Raw genomic sequence first — 16,109 nt, 5'->3', positions numbered from 1 at the left:
TATGAATTGTGATGAAAATCCATGAAAATCGCACACAAAAGATGAGGTATAAAGGCGTGAATGTCGGTGGAATGGAGCGAGATAAGAATAATTTCTTAGTAATAAATCTATTATGGTAAATGAGTTTGACATCAAACTTTGAACTTGAAGTGAGCCAAAGAAGTATTATGTGTGCAAAATACATCTCAGGGTGGAAAATTCTATTCGTGAAAATTAATTAACACAGCAAAATAGCACACACGCTCTTGTCTCAGCACACTGGCGAGGATCATTTGGTGGAGAGATGGAGTGTTTGTTTATCACGAGGTAAATTGTTGGCAGGAGAATAGAGTTGGAAGCGAGAAAAGGGGTTTTTAGCATGTGTTTCGAGCTGTATTATTAATCCTCAGCATGAGAATGAGTTCCAACCACATCAAGGTACACATAATTCAATTTCACTGTGCTGCATATATTGCGAAACTTTTTGCAATTAAGGACGAATTGTTGGAGCTCAAAACTACTTTGTTGCGCAATCATCTTTCGTATAAAAATTTAATGTTGCTATTAATTGAAAAATGAATGTTCTTCGAAAAAAAATCATTCAAAGGGTTAAAAATCATCTTCAAGTGTCTAAAAGTCTACTCAAAAAATCAATAAAATCCTTTTTTCTCCATATTTCCAGCTCAAATGTTTATTTGCCGGAGATCTTCCAACATGATTCGCAGCAAAAGTAGCCAAAAATAGCCAAGACAGGGCAAAAAGTTGTGATTTCAAGCGATATTTATTCACCACCCGGCGCCTCCATCGACTAAGACGACTATATACAGCGCGAAATGAGGTTCGAAGCTGAGCGCCTTGTGCCGAAAATTAAATTTGACTCTGGAGAGAAGTTTATTCGTGAGAAATTTGCAGAGAATTTCACGAAATGCCACACTAATAATTCATTTGGGATTCAAATCCTATGTATTATGGCACGATACATATACAAAAAAAACCTCCTCCACGCCAAGGAAAACAACCCCGAAAGCGTCTGTAAAGTGCGTCACAGAAAATTGCTCCCAACCAATGATTTCCACCCTCACCAAGAAAAAAAAATGGTGAGAAGAGAATAGAAGAAAATCTGATGTGACTTTTTCACCGTATGTCTGTTGAATGGGAGAAAGGTATCTTTTTATGAAAAATTCCTGGCATTTCTCCTCTCACTCTCACGGGTTTTCCCTGGCTTTTTTTTCTTCTTTTTAATCTCATACACGCACGTAAATAATGCAAAAGCTCTTCAGTGTGGCATAAGCTGATAAGAGGCAAATGTGAGAGCTTCACTCTCACATTATGGGGATGAAGTTTGCCGGCAGAATTAAAATGATATTCACGTTTCATACACATTTGCTATTGAGACTTAATAATTTTTTCCTCTGGAATTTTTCCCACCCAACATGGGAAAAAGAGAGAGGGAATTCACGAGGGAGAGAGAGAGAGAGAGAGAGGGAGGATTCAGAATCCAAATGGGATTACGTGAAGCACCAGCTTTCCCTCACAGCCAAACACACACATTTATATCGTGTGCCGGTGTGCAAAATGAAGAGAAAAATATTCTGCAAACACTGAAAACCATTTAATTTTCGCCCGCTCAATTTTTCAATATGCTGGCGAGTGAGCAAAAAATATAGTGCGTCCGGTTAAATAATTCAGCAGAAAACACACTCTTTCTCAAGTGACTTATTGAAATAAATTTGTAGGACGATTTCGTTTCGGCCTTTTTTTTCCATTTGCCCCACTTTTTCATGCATTTGAAAATCATCCCCGCGGGAAGCGATGGAAATACGAAAGTTACTTTCTCGATCTATTTGTCTGTCTGTCATTTCCATTCCACAAAAGCGGCGAGATTGACTTTCCACATCGAGCACATCTTCTAGAATTGCTAAAGTATTTCATGCAATATAAATAAATCCATAGCGTTATTTAGGAAAAAGCTCACCGATTGTGTACTGATGATAATGTTAGGTAAATGCTCAAGCTGTTATTCAAAGTAATTTATTATCTTCGCTTTTGTGTTTTCTAAAAATAAAATATATTCAGATAATATTCCTGTTCTTTCCCCAATATTGTATAACTTAAATATAAACTAGACTAGATAAATACCATTTCATTCCACCCTAAAAAGAAATGATAGCCACAGATTGACTTTTTCCACCCACCAATTCAACCCTCAATAGCAAATAGTCCTAATATTATTCAAATACAGACATTTAAATTTTTGGCAATATTTGAATATTTCATTGAGCTCGTAAAACAAAGCTGTTCTGGAAAATTCCCCGCGCACAATTTCCACTCTTCTTCCATCAATATTTCCATGCATTAAATTATTGAGTGGCGAAAGCCGCGGGAAAATTTTCTGCTTGCGAAGGTACATTTTGAGGAATGACGCCACGTCTTATCTCATCGGCGGAAAAATCATGACGAAGCGCGTATTGGCCATTATTTTGTAATACGAACCAAAACTTGACCAGAGAGCATCGTCAAAAAGTGATGTAATCGCTTTTAATTAAATTAGCCACTCTATATTTAAACCCAAAATCATCTTATTGAAGGGTGAATGAACGTCTAAAAACCCCAAAGCATGAGGAGAAATGGTTCTTTTTGCTAGGAAAAAGAACTGATCTTTCAATATCAAAAGAATTTTCTGCTTTGCATGTCCTTTGACTGATGGCTCCTTTTCATAGAGCCTCAGTGGGCAGAATTCCTTGAATTTTAGCAATAAAAGATCACATTTAATAGAGTAATTGAAAAGGAAACGTCATTTATTCGTCTCTGCACGTCATATGGAATAGTAATTCTCTCTGTCAGATTATTATTCTGCATGATATGAATATGCGTGGGCGCGAAGCTTTCAAGTTTCCAGGTTGAAAAGCTTTTTGTCCACGTGTCAATCTCCAGGCGAACAATATTCAATCGGATTTTTTTTCCTGACACACAATATTTTTATCTTGTCCTTGCAGATGTGGGACGAACTGTGTCCTTTTCTCAAATAAAGAACGCCGCATCATTTCACATGATTGTGTGACAAGTTTTTTTTGCTGCAAACAATCTCCGCAGATAAAAATGGTCTTCATATTGTTGCACAAAATCCATTCCACGACTTAAAGAGAAGAATATTGCGCAACAAGAATACAAAATGCTTGGCATTGATGAGAAAACATTCAATGGAATGATCTTCAATTGAAAAAACTTGCGTATATCGCAAATGATTGTGAAAAATTGCACACAATTTCTCAATAGTTATTTTTAGTAAAAATAATTGAATGATAGAATGTGTGATGTGGAATTGATGGAGTGAGAGACAAACAGAAACTTCTATGCAGAACTTTCAATCGATATGAAAAGCGTCTCTATTGAGAAAAATAGAGGCAGAATTGGAGAAAGGAAATCATCATTCTACCATTCTCTTTCTCTCTCTCTCTCTGCAACATGGACATCTCTATGACACTGAATTGTAGCATTTCTACGAATTCCCTGATAGACTGACTTTCTACATTTCATGTCCATTCACACTCAAATTCCCCACACAAAGCAGTAGTGCAGAAAAGGGTTCATGACATTGTCGCAATAAATCAATGGTTTTGTATCAAGAGATTTGCTCCTTTACCAATTTCCTCTCATCGACACAAATCAATATTATGATATAAATCTAAAGTCTATCACAAAGCCAATTTCCGAAGAGCCTTTTTAGCAATTCGAAGAGGGAATTACATCCATTTCAATAGTAAATCATAAGAATTTCTATTTTATACTAAAAAAATCCACTGAAAAAATCATCATTTCCATCAAAATCCGATCGATTTTCATATAAAGTGTTAATCTTGAGCGATGAAAACCGCACAAAAATGAGCAATAAAAGCAGGAAATCTGAGAAATAACACTACATATTACATGTAATCATGGATGGAGATTCTCTTCCCATCCTCATCATTTCATGGCGCGAGAACTCTCGTTCATATTTTCATTCACCATAGCGCTATTGCTACAGCTATGTAGCCACCAGATGTGATAGCAGAAGAATGGCGAAACCGCACAAATACGCCCCGACAGAGTTGAACTCAATAGCATAAATATTGCTTTAAAGCTCTACATACAGAATTTCCACCAGAAGTGTTGCGACTTTGAATACAATTGCTGAAATACACATATTTTTCAGCTTTTATTGCCACGATAAATTCCATTTCTTCCACCATCGCAATCTAGAACTGTCGTCAACTCTCTGAGAAAGAGATGTACGAGACCTGAAGAAATAACTTATTGGGAATTGAAAATATGCTGTATAGCGTGATTGATTTTCCTTCCGTCGCTATGAAATTCTGCAGCCGGAGGACCGACGGGTGGTCTGACAAGCTCCGCCACTTTGCCGAGAAAAAGGGATGAAAGAGAGAGAGGGAGAGAGAGAGAGCATGAAAAAGGGTGGTTTTGTGGCGAAATAAGAGGAAATTACATTTCTTACCCAGAGTCTTCAGTCCACCATATGTTGGCATTCAATTATTCAATTTGCCATTTTATTGAATTAATCAAAAGTGTGTGTGTGTTCTTTTTTTTCTCTCTCTTTCTTCTCTCCTCGTCAGTTCGTTTGCCTTTGGGAAATATACTTTTTGGACTCACTTTTGTGCTGTGTGTGCATTTGAAAGTGGCCACCTGTTCCACTTTCTCTCGTGGCATTTCAATTTCACACATTTATTATTATTTTATTGTCACCACAAAATTCTCATTCTCCCCCCCCCCCAAAATTCACTCTAGCACTTCGCCCTCCCTTTCATCCACCCACACACAGACACACACAAGGGGGTGGACCAGGCGAGTGTGTAAAGGTGGTTTGAGGAATTTGAAGTAAGGAAAATGTATAAAAATAACACGAACAAAAAGTTTGGTGTCACAGAAAACACCGCAACAGAGTTGAGATGTGAAAATTGTATCGAGATACTTTTTTTTAACTGCGAATTGGGTGAATTTCGTCCAAAATCCCTCTCTCACCATTCGCCGAAAGAAAGTTTAATTCTCACGCTACGACGCAAAAGATCGAACCTAATCCCTCTGCCCACGTTTCCAAAAGCCCTTGCCTTGCGGAGTTGTTCTGCGTAAAAGTTACAACGTTCGAATGGAGACGCCTGGTGGCCACCAGGCGTCTCCACTGGACTTTCAGCCCTCTCCGGGTGAATTATACTTTCCAGAATTAATTACAACCCAGGGGAATTCAATAATCACCCTTCGCGCAACCCCCTCATGGCATCATCTTCGACAGAAATAGCTGATGAACCGCCCACGAGGCTGAGCTGCAATTGTACGAAAATACAAACACTTCTGTCCAATTTGGCGGAGCAAAAAAACCACATCATTCATTTTTTGCGCCACTGGCAACCACCCACCTCCCCCCGGAAGCCTCTGCAGCACCTACACTATGTATCTTGTAGGACGATGGTGAGTTTTTTGCCATCCACTGAGTATTTACTTCCTCACTGTTGTTTGTCTTGTCGAGGAATGAGACAGAGAGAGAGAAGAGAGTGACTCAAGGGGAGATCGATTAATAATTCAAGGTGCTCAACAAGGATTTTTCCTAGAAGATGAAACCCGAGACAAAGGATATGTGAAGGAATTCAGTTTGCAATGGAAATTTTACTTCAAGGAAAAAAAAATACCTTTGAAATATTTCTATAAACACGCGTTTTATTGTAAACATGTTGTTTTCAAACAGCTCAATCAAAAAGGATTCCCAGCAATGGAAAAAATAGGCATTCTCCGCTTTTATGCCTAGATTTAATGTAAATATACATATATTTTTGGTATGAATTGACAACATTTGCTCCACATTCAGAGAGCGACAATTGGAAAAATCCAGTCTCATTTTGTGCATTTCACATTGTACACATTATTGTGGTGAGTGTTCCGGACAGTTAAATCAGAAATATGTTTGTCAAATTGCATTTCCACATCAAAGTAAACATGGAAATATGCATTTAGGGGTGAATTTGGGGTGAAAATCACAAAAGGATAAATGGAAATTTGTGTGATGAAACATTTGACGATGAGTGACAAAAAATCGAATCACACACATTCAACTGAATATTTTAGGCTGCTGCTTTCGACACAGAGAGCTTTGCGTGATAACCACGAAATATCACCATCAGCCAGGTGTCGCATGATTGGAAATTCAATAGGTCGAGAGAGGAATATATGTAGTTTGCCCTTTTCAATATTTCATGAATATCACACAGAAAGACAGTGATTTCATCTCTGTCTGATTTGGTATTTATTGGGAGTCGTCGGAGTCGTGATGTTGGGAATTTGCATACCCTCTGAATGGAATCTCTGAATGGATGTTGGAAGATACAATTTCAGCGATTTTCCCACCCCGCGGGGCGCCCCAACACCTCCGCGAACATCAATTATCTCCCGCGATTGATGTGAATGAAAATCTCCTTCTCTCCTCGTTGGCAGATGTTCTTCCAGCATCGCCCACACGGAGGGCAGAGGAAAAGGATATAATATGTGTGTTTTGGGGACACTCACCGATCCTAAGTTGTCATAGCCGTACTTGTTGGCGATCTCATGGGCCACCTGGTTGTCCACGTTCCGCCTGAAGCGCACGAGGAAGGAGCTGGTGAACACATCACCAGACGACGAGGACACAGTCGCCACGGAGAGAATCATCAGCCCCAGGAGGCACAGCCATGTCACTGGCATCGCCCAGCAATCCGCACAGGTGTTCACGCACAGGAAACGAGGGGGTGAAAGCTCGCGCTGGTCCCTCAAAAGCAGCCCCTTCGCAGTATAGCAGCTGACGGGTTATTGCGCCTCACCTCAGACACTGTGTGACACCTGGAATATGTCTCTGACTCTCTACTTTCACTCACTCCTGCATGTTTTGACCCGCGTGTCCCTCTCGGTCTGGGAAAGTGTGTATATTATCGGGATGGTCGCACTTTCTTCTCTCACCACCGAAAAAAAACCCCCCGATAAAAAGCACACACACTCGTGTGAAAAGCTCTCTCTCGCGGCGAATGACGCACCCTCGACTGTGCACACAGGACTCCTCTTTTTTGGGGGGAAGACTCCTGCCTGGTCGTCTGGTGTCTTCCTGGCCTGTCCGGCTGGAGAGTGAGGTGGAAAAGATGAGAGGCCCCAACACACAAAACTACACCCAAGTCTTCTCGATGACGTGCCAGTAGTGACAGGAGCTCCGTGAATGGATTTCACTGCCGTCAACTTCGATCGGCCGTGCAACAGAGACGGAGCAATTGTTGGGGATGCGCAAGAGTGGCCCAAGTCGCTGCTTCTCCCCTTCGATCTCCACTGTGTGCGCCTCATTTGGCTGTGAGTGTGCTCAATGACGTCATTGGGTGTCTAAGCTCAACCAAATGATAATATTTGAGAAATATACCCACAATTCCAGGGCGGCACTCGCGAGAGAGCTTTTCCCCCCAAGGAAGCTTTGAAATCGCCCTGAAAACCACATCAAGACAAAGACAGAGAGAAGAAGACGGAGAAAGTGGAAAAGATGGTGAATTTCAAGCAATATTTTCCACCCCATCCGACTCTGATGTTCCGGGGGGATTAAATTCAAAAATTATCGATTTTCCGTTTGAGACAATATATAAAAATAGCCACACAGAGGCACACAAGAGATATGTTGGCTGGAAAAGTGTTGAAAACAACACACACCACATTAAACCCGGCAATTAATGCGCAAGATCACCGTGAACTTTCCCTCTTTCGCACACACAACACCAGACGTTGTTGGGAAAATGTGGGGAAGTGGCGTGAAAGCTCCGCCCTTGAAAGCTCCTTCTCGCGCGCGCCATCCGAGGGAGGCGCGCACTATGCGACGCGACGAACAGAAGCGGGAATTCACACGCACGATACATGCGAATTACATTAAACCATTTCTCAATCTCAAATCCCAACCAGTCAAGTGTACTTTTACGAGTCGTGCGAGTGTGATAAAGAATCGATGATAGCACACATCATAAAATGGTTCGTTTTTTTCCCTCCACACCGCCCCAATCGGCTGCTGAGGGGGTGAAAGGGGGTGGAAGGGCGAGAAAAAACACAGTCGAGGGCTTCGCTTTCGCCAAACAGATGTTAAGTTCGAGTTGGCAATTTAATACAACATTAGACATTGCGCACATTGGCATCGCCTCTCTTCTCTATAATTCCAGTGATTTACATATTTTACATGCTAAATACAATCGTAGAAAAATATAAAGTCAATTCCTACCTTTCTTTTCGGCAGGTTTGGAAATGTAATTTAGCACTATTTTTGTGTGTGTGTTGAAGAATAAATCAGATTCATTTATTGCTGAGATTCTTCTGCAGCTGCTTTTGCTTTGAGTTTCTTAACCTTTGCAGCGCCTCCTGGCGCTTCCTTGCAATCTCTGTCATCGTACACTTCCCAGAAGCTGAAAGAATCGCTCAAATATTGTAAATGCATTAGAAATATGTCAGCCAAACTTACACGAAACCGATGAGATCGACTCAGAACTGCCACTCCTGGACGGCGGTTCATCGCTCTTCCTCAGCGTGGAATTCACCGGCATGCTGTCGTATCTGTTGATCACTTTCGCAGAGCTTTGCGACAATTGTGAATCTTGCTTCTGCACCGGCATCGAAGCGTGCCTTGCAAAGCTTCCGTTGCGAGCTGAAGATCCATCGAGTGGCAACTGAGACAAGATGTCATCGAAGGAGTCATCAACAAGCCACTTCAGCTCGTCGTCTCGACTGGAAGACTTCAATGGAGGATTCTTTACTCCACTTGAGGTGGGTTTTGCTGGAGTTTTCTTGCGATCTTCCCTAATTTCTCTATCCAAATTCTGAACACATTCTTCTACGGTGTAGTAAATCTCTTCCGACGACGTTCTCGACGACGAGTCTTTTTTCCTGCTCACAGCCGGAGAGAAAATCTCCGGAGATTGTGCAACTACAACTGGCGGATCATCGATAAGAGCAGCCAAATCTCTATCATCCGCCGAATCATCAAACAAGAAGTCTTTCTGAATGGTTGTCATTGCTTTTGACGGTCCAGGAGTGTCGGCATTCTGCACGACAGTCTTATCAGAAGTGTTTGAGTCCTCCAGGACATATTTCAGCATATCCGCGGTGGTTTCCACCCTCGAAGTGGCGGATTTTTCAGCTTCCACCGTCGGTGAACCACTTGAAGTGGTTGTACCAGAATCGGTGCTGCTGTACTTTGACTCCATCGTCATGAGATCCTTCCTGAACCTGAAGAAGCCCGTCTTCGCCTGATCTCTCCTCGCATTGGGCCGAGTCAGACTGTGCGATCGAGTGATTGGGGAGGATTTCTTCTTCGCGGAGAACTTCCTCTGGGCTGGACTATTCTTTGGACTGTCCCATCCCCATGCCACATCCGCTTTCCAGTGCAGATCCTGCGACAGATGGACAATCGGCGAGTTGTCATTCTCCGGAGAGCACGCTGGAGCACTCTGTATGTGCCGGGAGCTGATGGGTGTGGAGAAGTTCTGTTGCTTGAATTGACCTTCATCCTGTCTGGATGGAGACTTTCGCTCAGGACTCTCTCGAGGGGAAAAAGGACCTGAAAATTGGGGGCAAAATAAACATAATACAGCTGCTCTGAAGCCAAAACATCATTCGTCAATTCACTCACGAGTTTTAGTCAAAACACTGACGCTTCGCTTCAACAGACTCCTCTTGCGCGTCTGTGGGGTCTCATTCATGGTGCTTTCAGCAACACCGGACCCAGATCTTTACAATTTCTCAGGAAACAACTAAAATTTCCCTCTATACAAAAGCGAAACGGACAAAACATCAACAATGTGAGGTTAAGTTTCACTGGAAGCCGCCAACTTCCACAGATACGCAGCCCAAAACCAACTTGAAAAATTCACGCTCAACTTTCCATCCCAACAAGACGAAAAAAAAACCATTAAATACAGGTGTAATTTGTGTAATTTGTAATTATATTCGCTCTCCGAGAACAAGGGTAGTAAAAAGACGACAAATGGTGAGTGAAAAGATGTCCTAAACCGACCCTGACAGCTCTGGCGAGGAATTTGGTATTAAATGCCAGGAGAGCCAGAAGGCCAGGAGCGGCTGGAGGGCGGCGACCAGTAGGAGGAAGTACAGCTTCCTCTTGTGACCCATTGTCTGGTCGAATTGCTGCTGATTCCCATACGGATCGTAAGTTGCCGGAGCAGTTTGGGTGTTGGACAGAACCTTCGCCTTAATGTTGCGCAGCTGGAAAAAGTGATTATTGATGGAGAGTCCACAAGTCAAGAGCGCCTGAGAACTCACCAGGAAGAAGGCCAGGGAGAAACTGCTGTACGCCAGAGCGCCATAGTAGCCGGACTTGCGGAATAGAATGCTGACGATGAGGCAGAAATTGATGATGGTGAATTTGTATCCGGAAAACGCCAGCAAATCGAGCGTCTTGAGCGATGTTGAGATGTTGGCCACATAGAGAGTCACTGAGTAGATGATGAGCTCAAAGAGGCTGTAAGCCAGAGCGCTGGACGCCAGAATGCCCAGTTGTTCCGGTGAGAAGCGATCCTGCATCCCTACAAAGGACACACAATCGTCTCTAATCAAAATCGTCTAATCGTCTCAAAGCAACTCACCGAGCACCAGTCCGGCGAGGACAACGTAGGTGATGTAGGCCATCATGGGGATGTACAGATCTGGGGCGTTGATGTCGTACCTGGGCTGCACGGGATTGTCCTGGTCGTACTTCAGCGACCAGTCGGAGTGGGTGAAGGGGAAGAAGAGGAGCCTCAGCTTGTTGATCACGTACTTGTTGTCCACGGCGAAGTAGTACTTGAGCCGCGTCACGGGGATGTACTTCTCGAACTCCCTGTTCACCAGCTCCTTGCCCTGATCCGCCAGCCTCTGGCCATACTGCATCGCCATGTCTTGGACAATTGGCTGCTGCAGCATCGAGAACTGTCCCTGGAAGCCGGCCCCAGGGCCCGCTTGGGGCGCACCACCAGCGAAAGGCACCTGCTGCTGCGGCATCTGCTGCGGATTCTGCCCATAATTGCCCGGATATTGGGAGAAATCTGCAAACACAGCGTGTGAATGAGCGAACTCTCCCTGCAGACGCAATCACTCACTGCTTGGCGTCACATTGGGGTCAAATCCGTAGCCCTGGGGCATGGGATACTGCTGCTGGGGGAGATTTTGAGGCATTCCCTGGGATGGACCGTAACCTGGTGTAGTTCCACCGCCTGGCGCTGCCCCAAAGGCTGGTTGTTGCTGAGGAGTTGACATGAACTGAGCGCTGGTTGACGGAGCCGCTGGTCCCATGGCGTTGGTGTCACTCACTCTCTTGGGCTTCCGGACGCCGCCAGCAGCTGCAAAAAGACACCCAATGAGTACAGAAAGACACACCATATGGACAAAACCAGCAAATAAATGTGCCGCACACAACTAAAACCACACAAAACGACCAAAACCAGCCCGGAAAAGCCAGGAAAACACACGCAAGACTGCCCCATTGGCCCATAACACGCAACTCACACATTACTTGCCAGTTTTCCTTACAATTCTCAAACTTACGCTGCCGGGCGTTTGCATTGGCATTGTAGTTCATTCTTGGTCACTTTTCTTCACGTTCTCACAGAGATTTTCCCGGAAAATACGCTCAAAATGTTGTCATCGCCAAATCACCGATCAAACGTCAAGACGCAGCCGTTGAATGTTTCAGACACTGGAAACCGCAGCCGCCGCAGCCACTCTTCGCGTAGCTCACTTCACGCCAGAGCTTCTCAATCGGCAAACTTTGTGTGTATAATTTTTAAATGTGTACCGTATTATTTATTTACATGCACTTTATATACAGAAAATTTCATCATTTCTATCTTGATTACTATTTCTCAAAAATTCTCTCTTCACTTCTCACATTTTGTAATGTTTTTTTTTTGTTTTCCTTACGCTTCTTTTTCATCATCTTCTTCAAATATTACTTTTCTATTTACAAAAATGGCAAACATTTTTTTTTTACTATTTCACTCTCGTTCTCAAAAATCGAAAAAAAAAATTTCTCCAACCAATATATATATATTGAAAATCCTCCAATTCTCTGTTATACACACAATAAATTAATAATTTAATTTAGAAATTTCTTCTCATGTTCTTCTCACAAATGGATATGTATTAAAAATGTTTCCTCAATATATTATTTTTCAAATCATTTTCAATTTTTTTTTAGTTTTATCAGCAAAAAATGTGCACTTTTACACACAAAAAAATTACTTCAACTCCAAAATGGCTTTTCGCACACAATTGCATGTGGAAAATCAATATAGAAATGCTCAATTTCCGCAACAATTACATTTTCTTTCTCCTCACCATTTGTCACTCTTCTTCCTCATCTTCTGCTTTTGATTCTCTTTGCTATTGTTATTCCTCCTCTCATCTCGTCCGGAGACAACATATTTTTTGAAAAAAATTGTGTTGCTAGAATTCTCTCAGATTGAAATGAATTTTCCTCTCGTAGAATTTTTTTTTTCATCTGCGCCTTACTTTTGCTCTATAGTTTTCTTTTTCTTCTTCTCCTTGTTTTTTAGTAACTCTATTAAAATTAAAAACTTTAAATATTCTATTCATGTGTTATTTAGTTATAAGTTTTACAGTAATATTTTTTATCTATCTTTATTACTTTTCTTTTTAACTTGCGTTTTTTCTCATCTCTTTTTCCACCTAAAAAACTTCAACTGTTGTTTTTTTTTGTTCACTGACTTTACAGAAAAACGAGAAAAAGAAAAATATATTTTTCGATAATAATGCAAAAATGTTACTCATTGTTTCTCTTCTTTTGTATTTTGTTAATTTGCTTTTCTGTTACATTTCTCAGATTGTTCTCGTCAATAGTTTTTCCTCATCTTCTTCTTCACCATCTTCTGGTTCAAATAAACTTTCACAACAGCACGTAACAACATTAAAATTGCTAATTTATTCAAAATATATCAGTTTCTCAGCGTTTTTCACCTCTTTTCCTTCCTTCATTCCACTTCACAATTATTTTGCTTATTTTTCCCTAAAAATATTCATTTTTTCTTTAGTATTTTTTCATGATGAGAGAAGAATCGTTTCTTGTTTTCATGTTAAATTTGCTTATAATGTTTTTTTTCTCTCTCTCTCTTCTCAACTACTTTTTCACGCTACTTTAAGTGATTTCGGAATGTTACAAGAAAGAATTTTTTTTCCTTTATTTAATTGTACAGAATATGTTTTTCTTTTCTTCTTCTTCTCCTCGTTTGATGGACAGATTTGTGTTCTTTTTCTTCTTCTTTTACGTCACGTTCAAAGATTCAGGCTCAAAGAAATGAAGAAAAAAGAAATTATGTGAATAGAAAATTGTGGTTTTCTTTTCTTCTTTTTTTTTGCAATAAAAGCAGGTAAGAATAAATCACAGTTAATTAAATGTATATTTGCTAAAATAAATTTATAAAATATATTTTAAAATACAAGAAAATAAATGTTGTGGATTTGTTCGCAAGTTTGTGGCCATTGGAAATTACAAATATGCTTAAACAATTTGCCTATTATAGAAAAAAATCGCCTCTTTTTTTGTTTATCAATGTGGAAAGGAAAGTGTAATAATTTCTCTCTCTCTCTCTATATAATATAATATTAAGAAAAGAGTTGACAATAGAAGCTGAAGAAATATAAAACAATTCTTGCGCTAACAAAAGCTCTCACCACTTTTCTTCAGGCTTTCACTAAAAACTACCGTGAGAAAATCAAATGGTCAGACATTCAAATGAAATAAAATTACTTCTTAGAAACTAATGTAATTGTAAAAATTAAATATTTCTCTCTCTCTCACACACTCACGCACTCTTGTTGCTCTGAAAACTCACTCTCTCTCTCTCTCTCTTTCCTCAAATAGAATAATTAGTAATTACAAGATTTGTTATCTTTGGTGTGTAAAATTTTTGCTACTAATATTTTTCATGTTTTTTTTTCCTTCATCATACTTTGAAAGGTTTTTTCTTCTTCTTTTCTCTTCCCCATTCTTTCCACTCAATATAATATCCTATAAATCAGTTTCACTTCAGAAATCTTATATTTTAATTTACTGCTCTTTCCATTCCGTGCTTTTTTTCTTTTCTTCATCTTTTCTCATATCAGATCCTCCAGAAGACACAGAGTTTTCCTGCTTTTCTCTCACTTTTTTCCATTTGCATGAGAATTTTATTCATAGGCCCATTTTTGTTTCGACACTCCACACGATCTGGAGTTCTTCCGCGCGCGGTGAAACTGCGTCAAGACATTGTTTTTCCTAAACATGGTTTTCACTGTATTAAACCACTGTTCCGCCGGGAGGCGCCGATGGACTCGAGCCGGCGTGCTGAGGAGCATTCTGGAAAAAAGGGTGAAAAAGAATGATTTTTTTCTCCTCTTCCAAATCTACTTTATTACTCACCGCAAATCCTGGCCTCGCCCACGTATAGATAATCCCATCCTGGCACGCTGTGAGGAAGCAATCTTCGCGGAAAATGAGCGCTGTCAGTCTTTCATGGGCGATCTTCTTGCACACAAGCGGCTCCAGCACGGGACACTCATCGAAGCGCGGACACGCCGACGTGCCAATCAACTTCATTGGATCATAAGTGGCCACAACACTGCTTCCGCCACTGCTGCCATCGCCATCGGCTGCGCCATTCCCATTCGTCGCCACCTGAACCATCGCAGCGCCGCCGCCGCCAGATCTCGTCTTCCCACTCGTGGCAATGCTGGCGGAATCACCTGGACTGCTGGCGCTGTTGTTGTTGTGCACAAAGTGATGATTCGCACTGGATTTGGACAGACTGAATGTCTTCTTGCCATGATGATGACTCGACGCCTTGTCACTGCCGAAGCCCAGATGTGACAGCCTCTGCGTGAGGGTGTTGAAGGCCGACATGCCGTCGGAGGATTTGCTGCTGCCGTTCTTTGAGTCCGGCGAGTCCGTTGACTTAACACTATTGCCCACACAATTCCCAATCACACTCACACTCTTGCCACTCTTCCCACTCACGCTGTTCCAATGTTTACTATCACTGTTCGTGGCCACTGGCGCACTGTCACTCGCCACAGAGTTGGCAATCTTCCCACTGGCCGCCGCCGCCGGGCGTGGATTGTCCACATCCCGGGACGCTCCGCTCGACACTGTGGACATGGCGGCACTTGTTGAGGACACAGAAGAGCCAGAGGCTGACGATGAGGCACCCTTGCGCTCCGCCTCGCCATTCACGAGATTCTGCTGCGGATCGTGCGAGCTGAGCCGATGCCGAATGCCCACCGGCTGTCGCAGCACATCCTCCGTGATGTCCCACAGACACAGTTGCGTATCCTGACTCACGGATCCCAAGCGATAGCTCGTGGCCATCTTATCCGCCGCCGTGGCGCTGGACGGTGGCCGTCGTGCCGCGTCATTATCATCGCCACTGTAGTTTCTGAAGCCCCCATCATTGATGGGATTCTCATCGTCCGAGAAGTCCGGGCCGTCCCAGTGCGAGTAGCTCGTGGTGTAGGGATCAAATGCCACCACGGACACCCATGATCTGTGGCCCTGCCCACGCGCCACAACTCGCCTCTCCTGCATCGACCACACCGTCACGAGATCATCCTCTCCGCCCACCACAATGTACTTCCCATCCGGACTCCAGCACACACACAGGAATCCCCCGAAGTACGATCGCGCGATGCCCAGCAACTCCATCGTGTCATAGTGGAAGACCCGCAGGAAGCCGTCCTGCGACACAATGGCCAAATTGCTGCCGCACGGCGAGAAGCTGATCTCATTGATGCTGCCATTGTCCGTGCCAAATGACCACTTGTACAGCGGATTGCGCGTCGACTTGGACTTGCACGTGTAGATGACAAAGCCCTCGCCCATCTTGAACTGCTGATAGTTGGGCGCTGTTGGCGTGCACGGCAACTCCTCGTTGTACAAATACAGATGCCCAGAAGCATGGGCGGCCAGGAACAGGTTCGGTGACGACGGCAGCCACTTCAGGCACGTCACTTTTGTCTTATCAATTAGGCGCTGCAAAGAGAGAGAGAGAAAGAAAAGAGTGTGTTTATCAGTGAATTCACTCAAATGAAACCTTTTTTGCATAGTAAACATTAAC

At 42.5% G+C, this 16,109-nt stretch overlaps 4 protein-coding genes across 5 annotated transcripts in view; all 4 read right to left on the bottom strand.

The window, feature by feature from the left end:
* Positions 1–7,206, bottom strand: part of LOC132262622 (neuroendocrine convertase 2-like) — a 29,700-nt gene extending 22,494 nt beyond the window's left edge. Inside the window, exon 1 of the mRNA XM_059761942.1 lies at positions 6,529–7,206. Coding sequence (XP_059617925.1) covers positions 6,529–6,702 — 174 coding nt within the window. The 5' untranslated portion in view covers positions 6,703–7,206. The remainder of the gene's footprint in view (positions 1–6,528) is intronic.
* Positions 7,207–8,059: 853 nt separating this feature from the next.
* On the bottom strand, positions 8,060–9,809 carry LOC132262603 (uncharacterized). The gene is made up of 3 exons (XM_059761918.1): positions 9,641–9,809; positions 8,474–9,568; positions 8,060–8,417 (listed from the first exon to the last, which is right to left on the bottom strand). Exons 1-3 carry the CDS (start codon positions 9,708–9,710, stop codon positions 8,308–8,310), a joined length of 1,275 nt encoding a protein of 424 aa, XP_059617901.1. The 5' UTR covers positions 9,711–9,809; the 3' UTR covers positions 8,060–8,307.
* A 121-nt stretch (positions 9,810–9,930) lies between these two features.
* Positions 9,931–11,768, bottom strand: LOC132262628 (protein YIF1B-B-like). 2 transcript variants are annotated; one of them, XM_059761955.1, is made up of 5 exons: positions 11,533–11,768; positions 11,103–11,342; positions 10,611–11,048; positions 10,288–10,550; positions 9,931–10,230 (listed from the first exon to the last, which is right to left on the bottom strand). In XM_059761955.1, the coding sequence occupies exons 1-5, from the start codon at positions 11,579–11,581 to the stop codon at positions 10,015–10,017; spliced, it is 1,206 nt and encodes a 401-aa protein (XP_059617938.1). In that variant the 5' UTR covers positions 11,582–11,768; the 3' UTR covers positions 9,931–10,014. The 2 variants fall into 2 exon arrangements, with proteins under 2 accessions (XP_059617938.1, XP_059617946.1); XM_059761963.1 differs by having other exon boundaries at positions 11,548–11,767.
* A 166-nt stretch (positions 11,769–11,934) lies between these two features.
* On the bottom strand, positions 11,935–16,024 carry LOC132262612 (WD repeat-containing protein 20-like; the record flags this gene model as incomplete). Its single annotated transcript, XM_059761931.1, has 2 exons — positions 11,935–14,356; positions 14,420–16,024. Coding segments are annotated over 2 exons (1,665 nt in total), but the record flags the coding sequence as incomplete, so codon positions are not given.
* Positions 16,025–16,109: the final 85 nt, after the last annotated feature.

The sequence above is a fragment of the Phlebotomus argentipes genome, unplaced genomic scaffold (genome assembly GCF_947086385.1).
Source record: "Phlebotomus argentipes unplaced genomic scaffold, Phlebotomus argentipes genome assembly contig_61, whole genome shotgun sequence".
NCBI classification, from domain to species: Eukaryota; Metazoa; Arthropoda; class Insecta; order Diptera; family Psychodidae; genus Phlebotomus; species Phlebotomus argentipes.
This window is presented reverse-complemented; position numbering and strand designations above follow the sequence as displayed.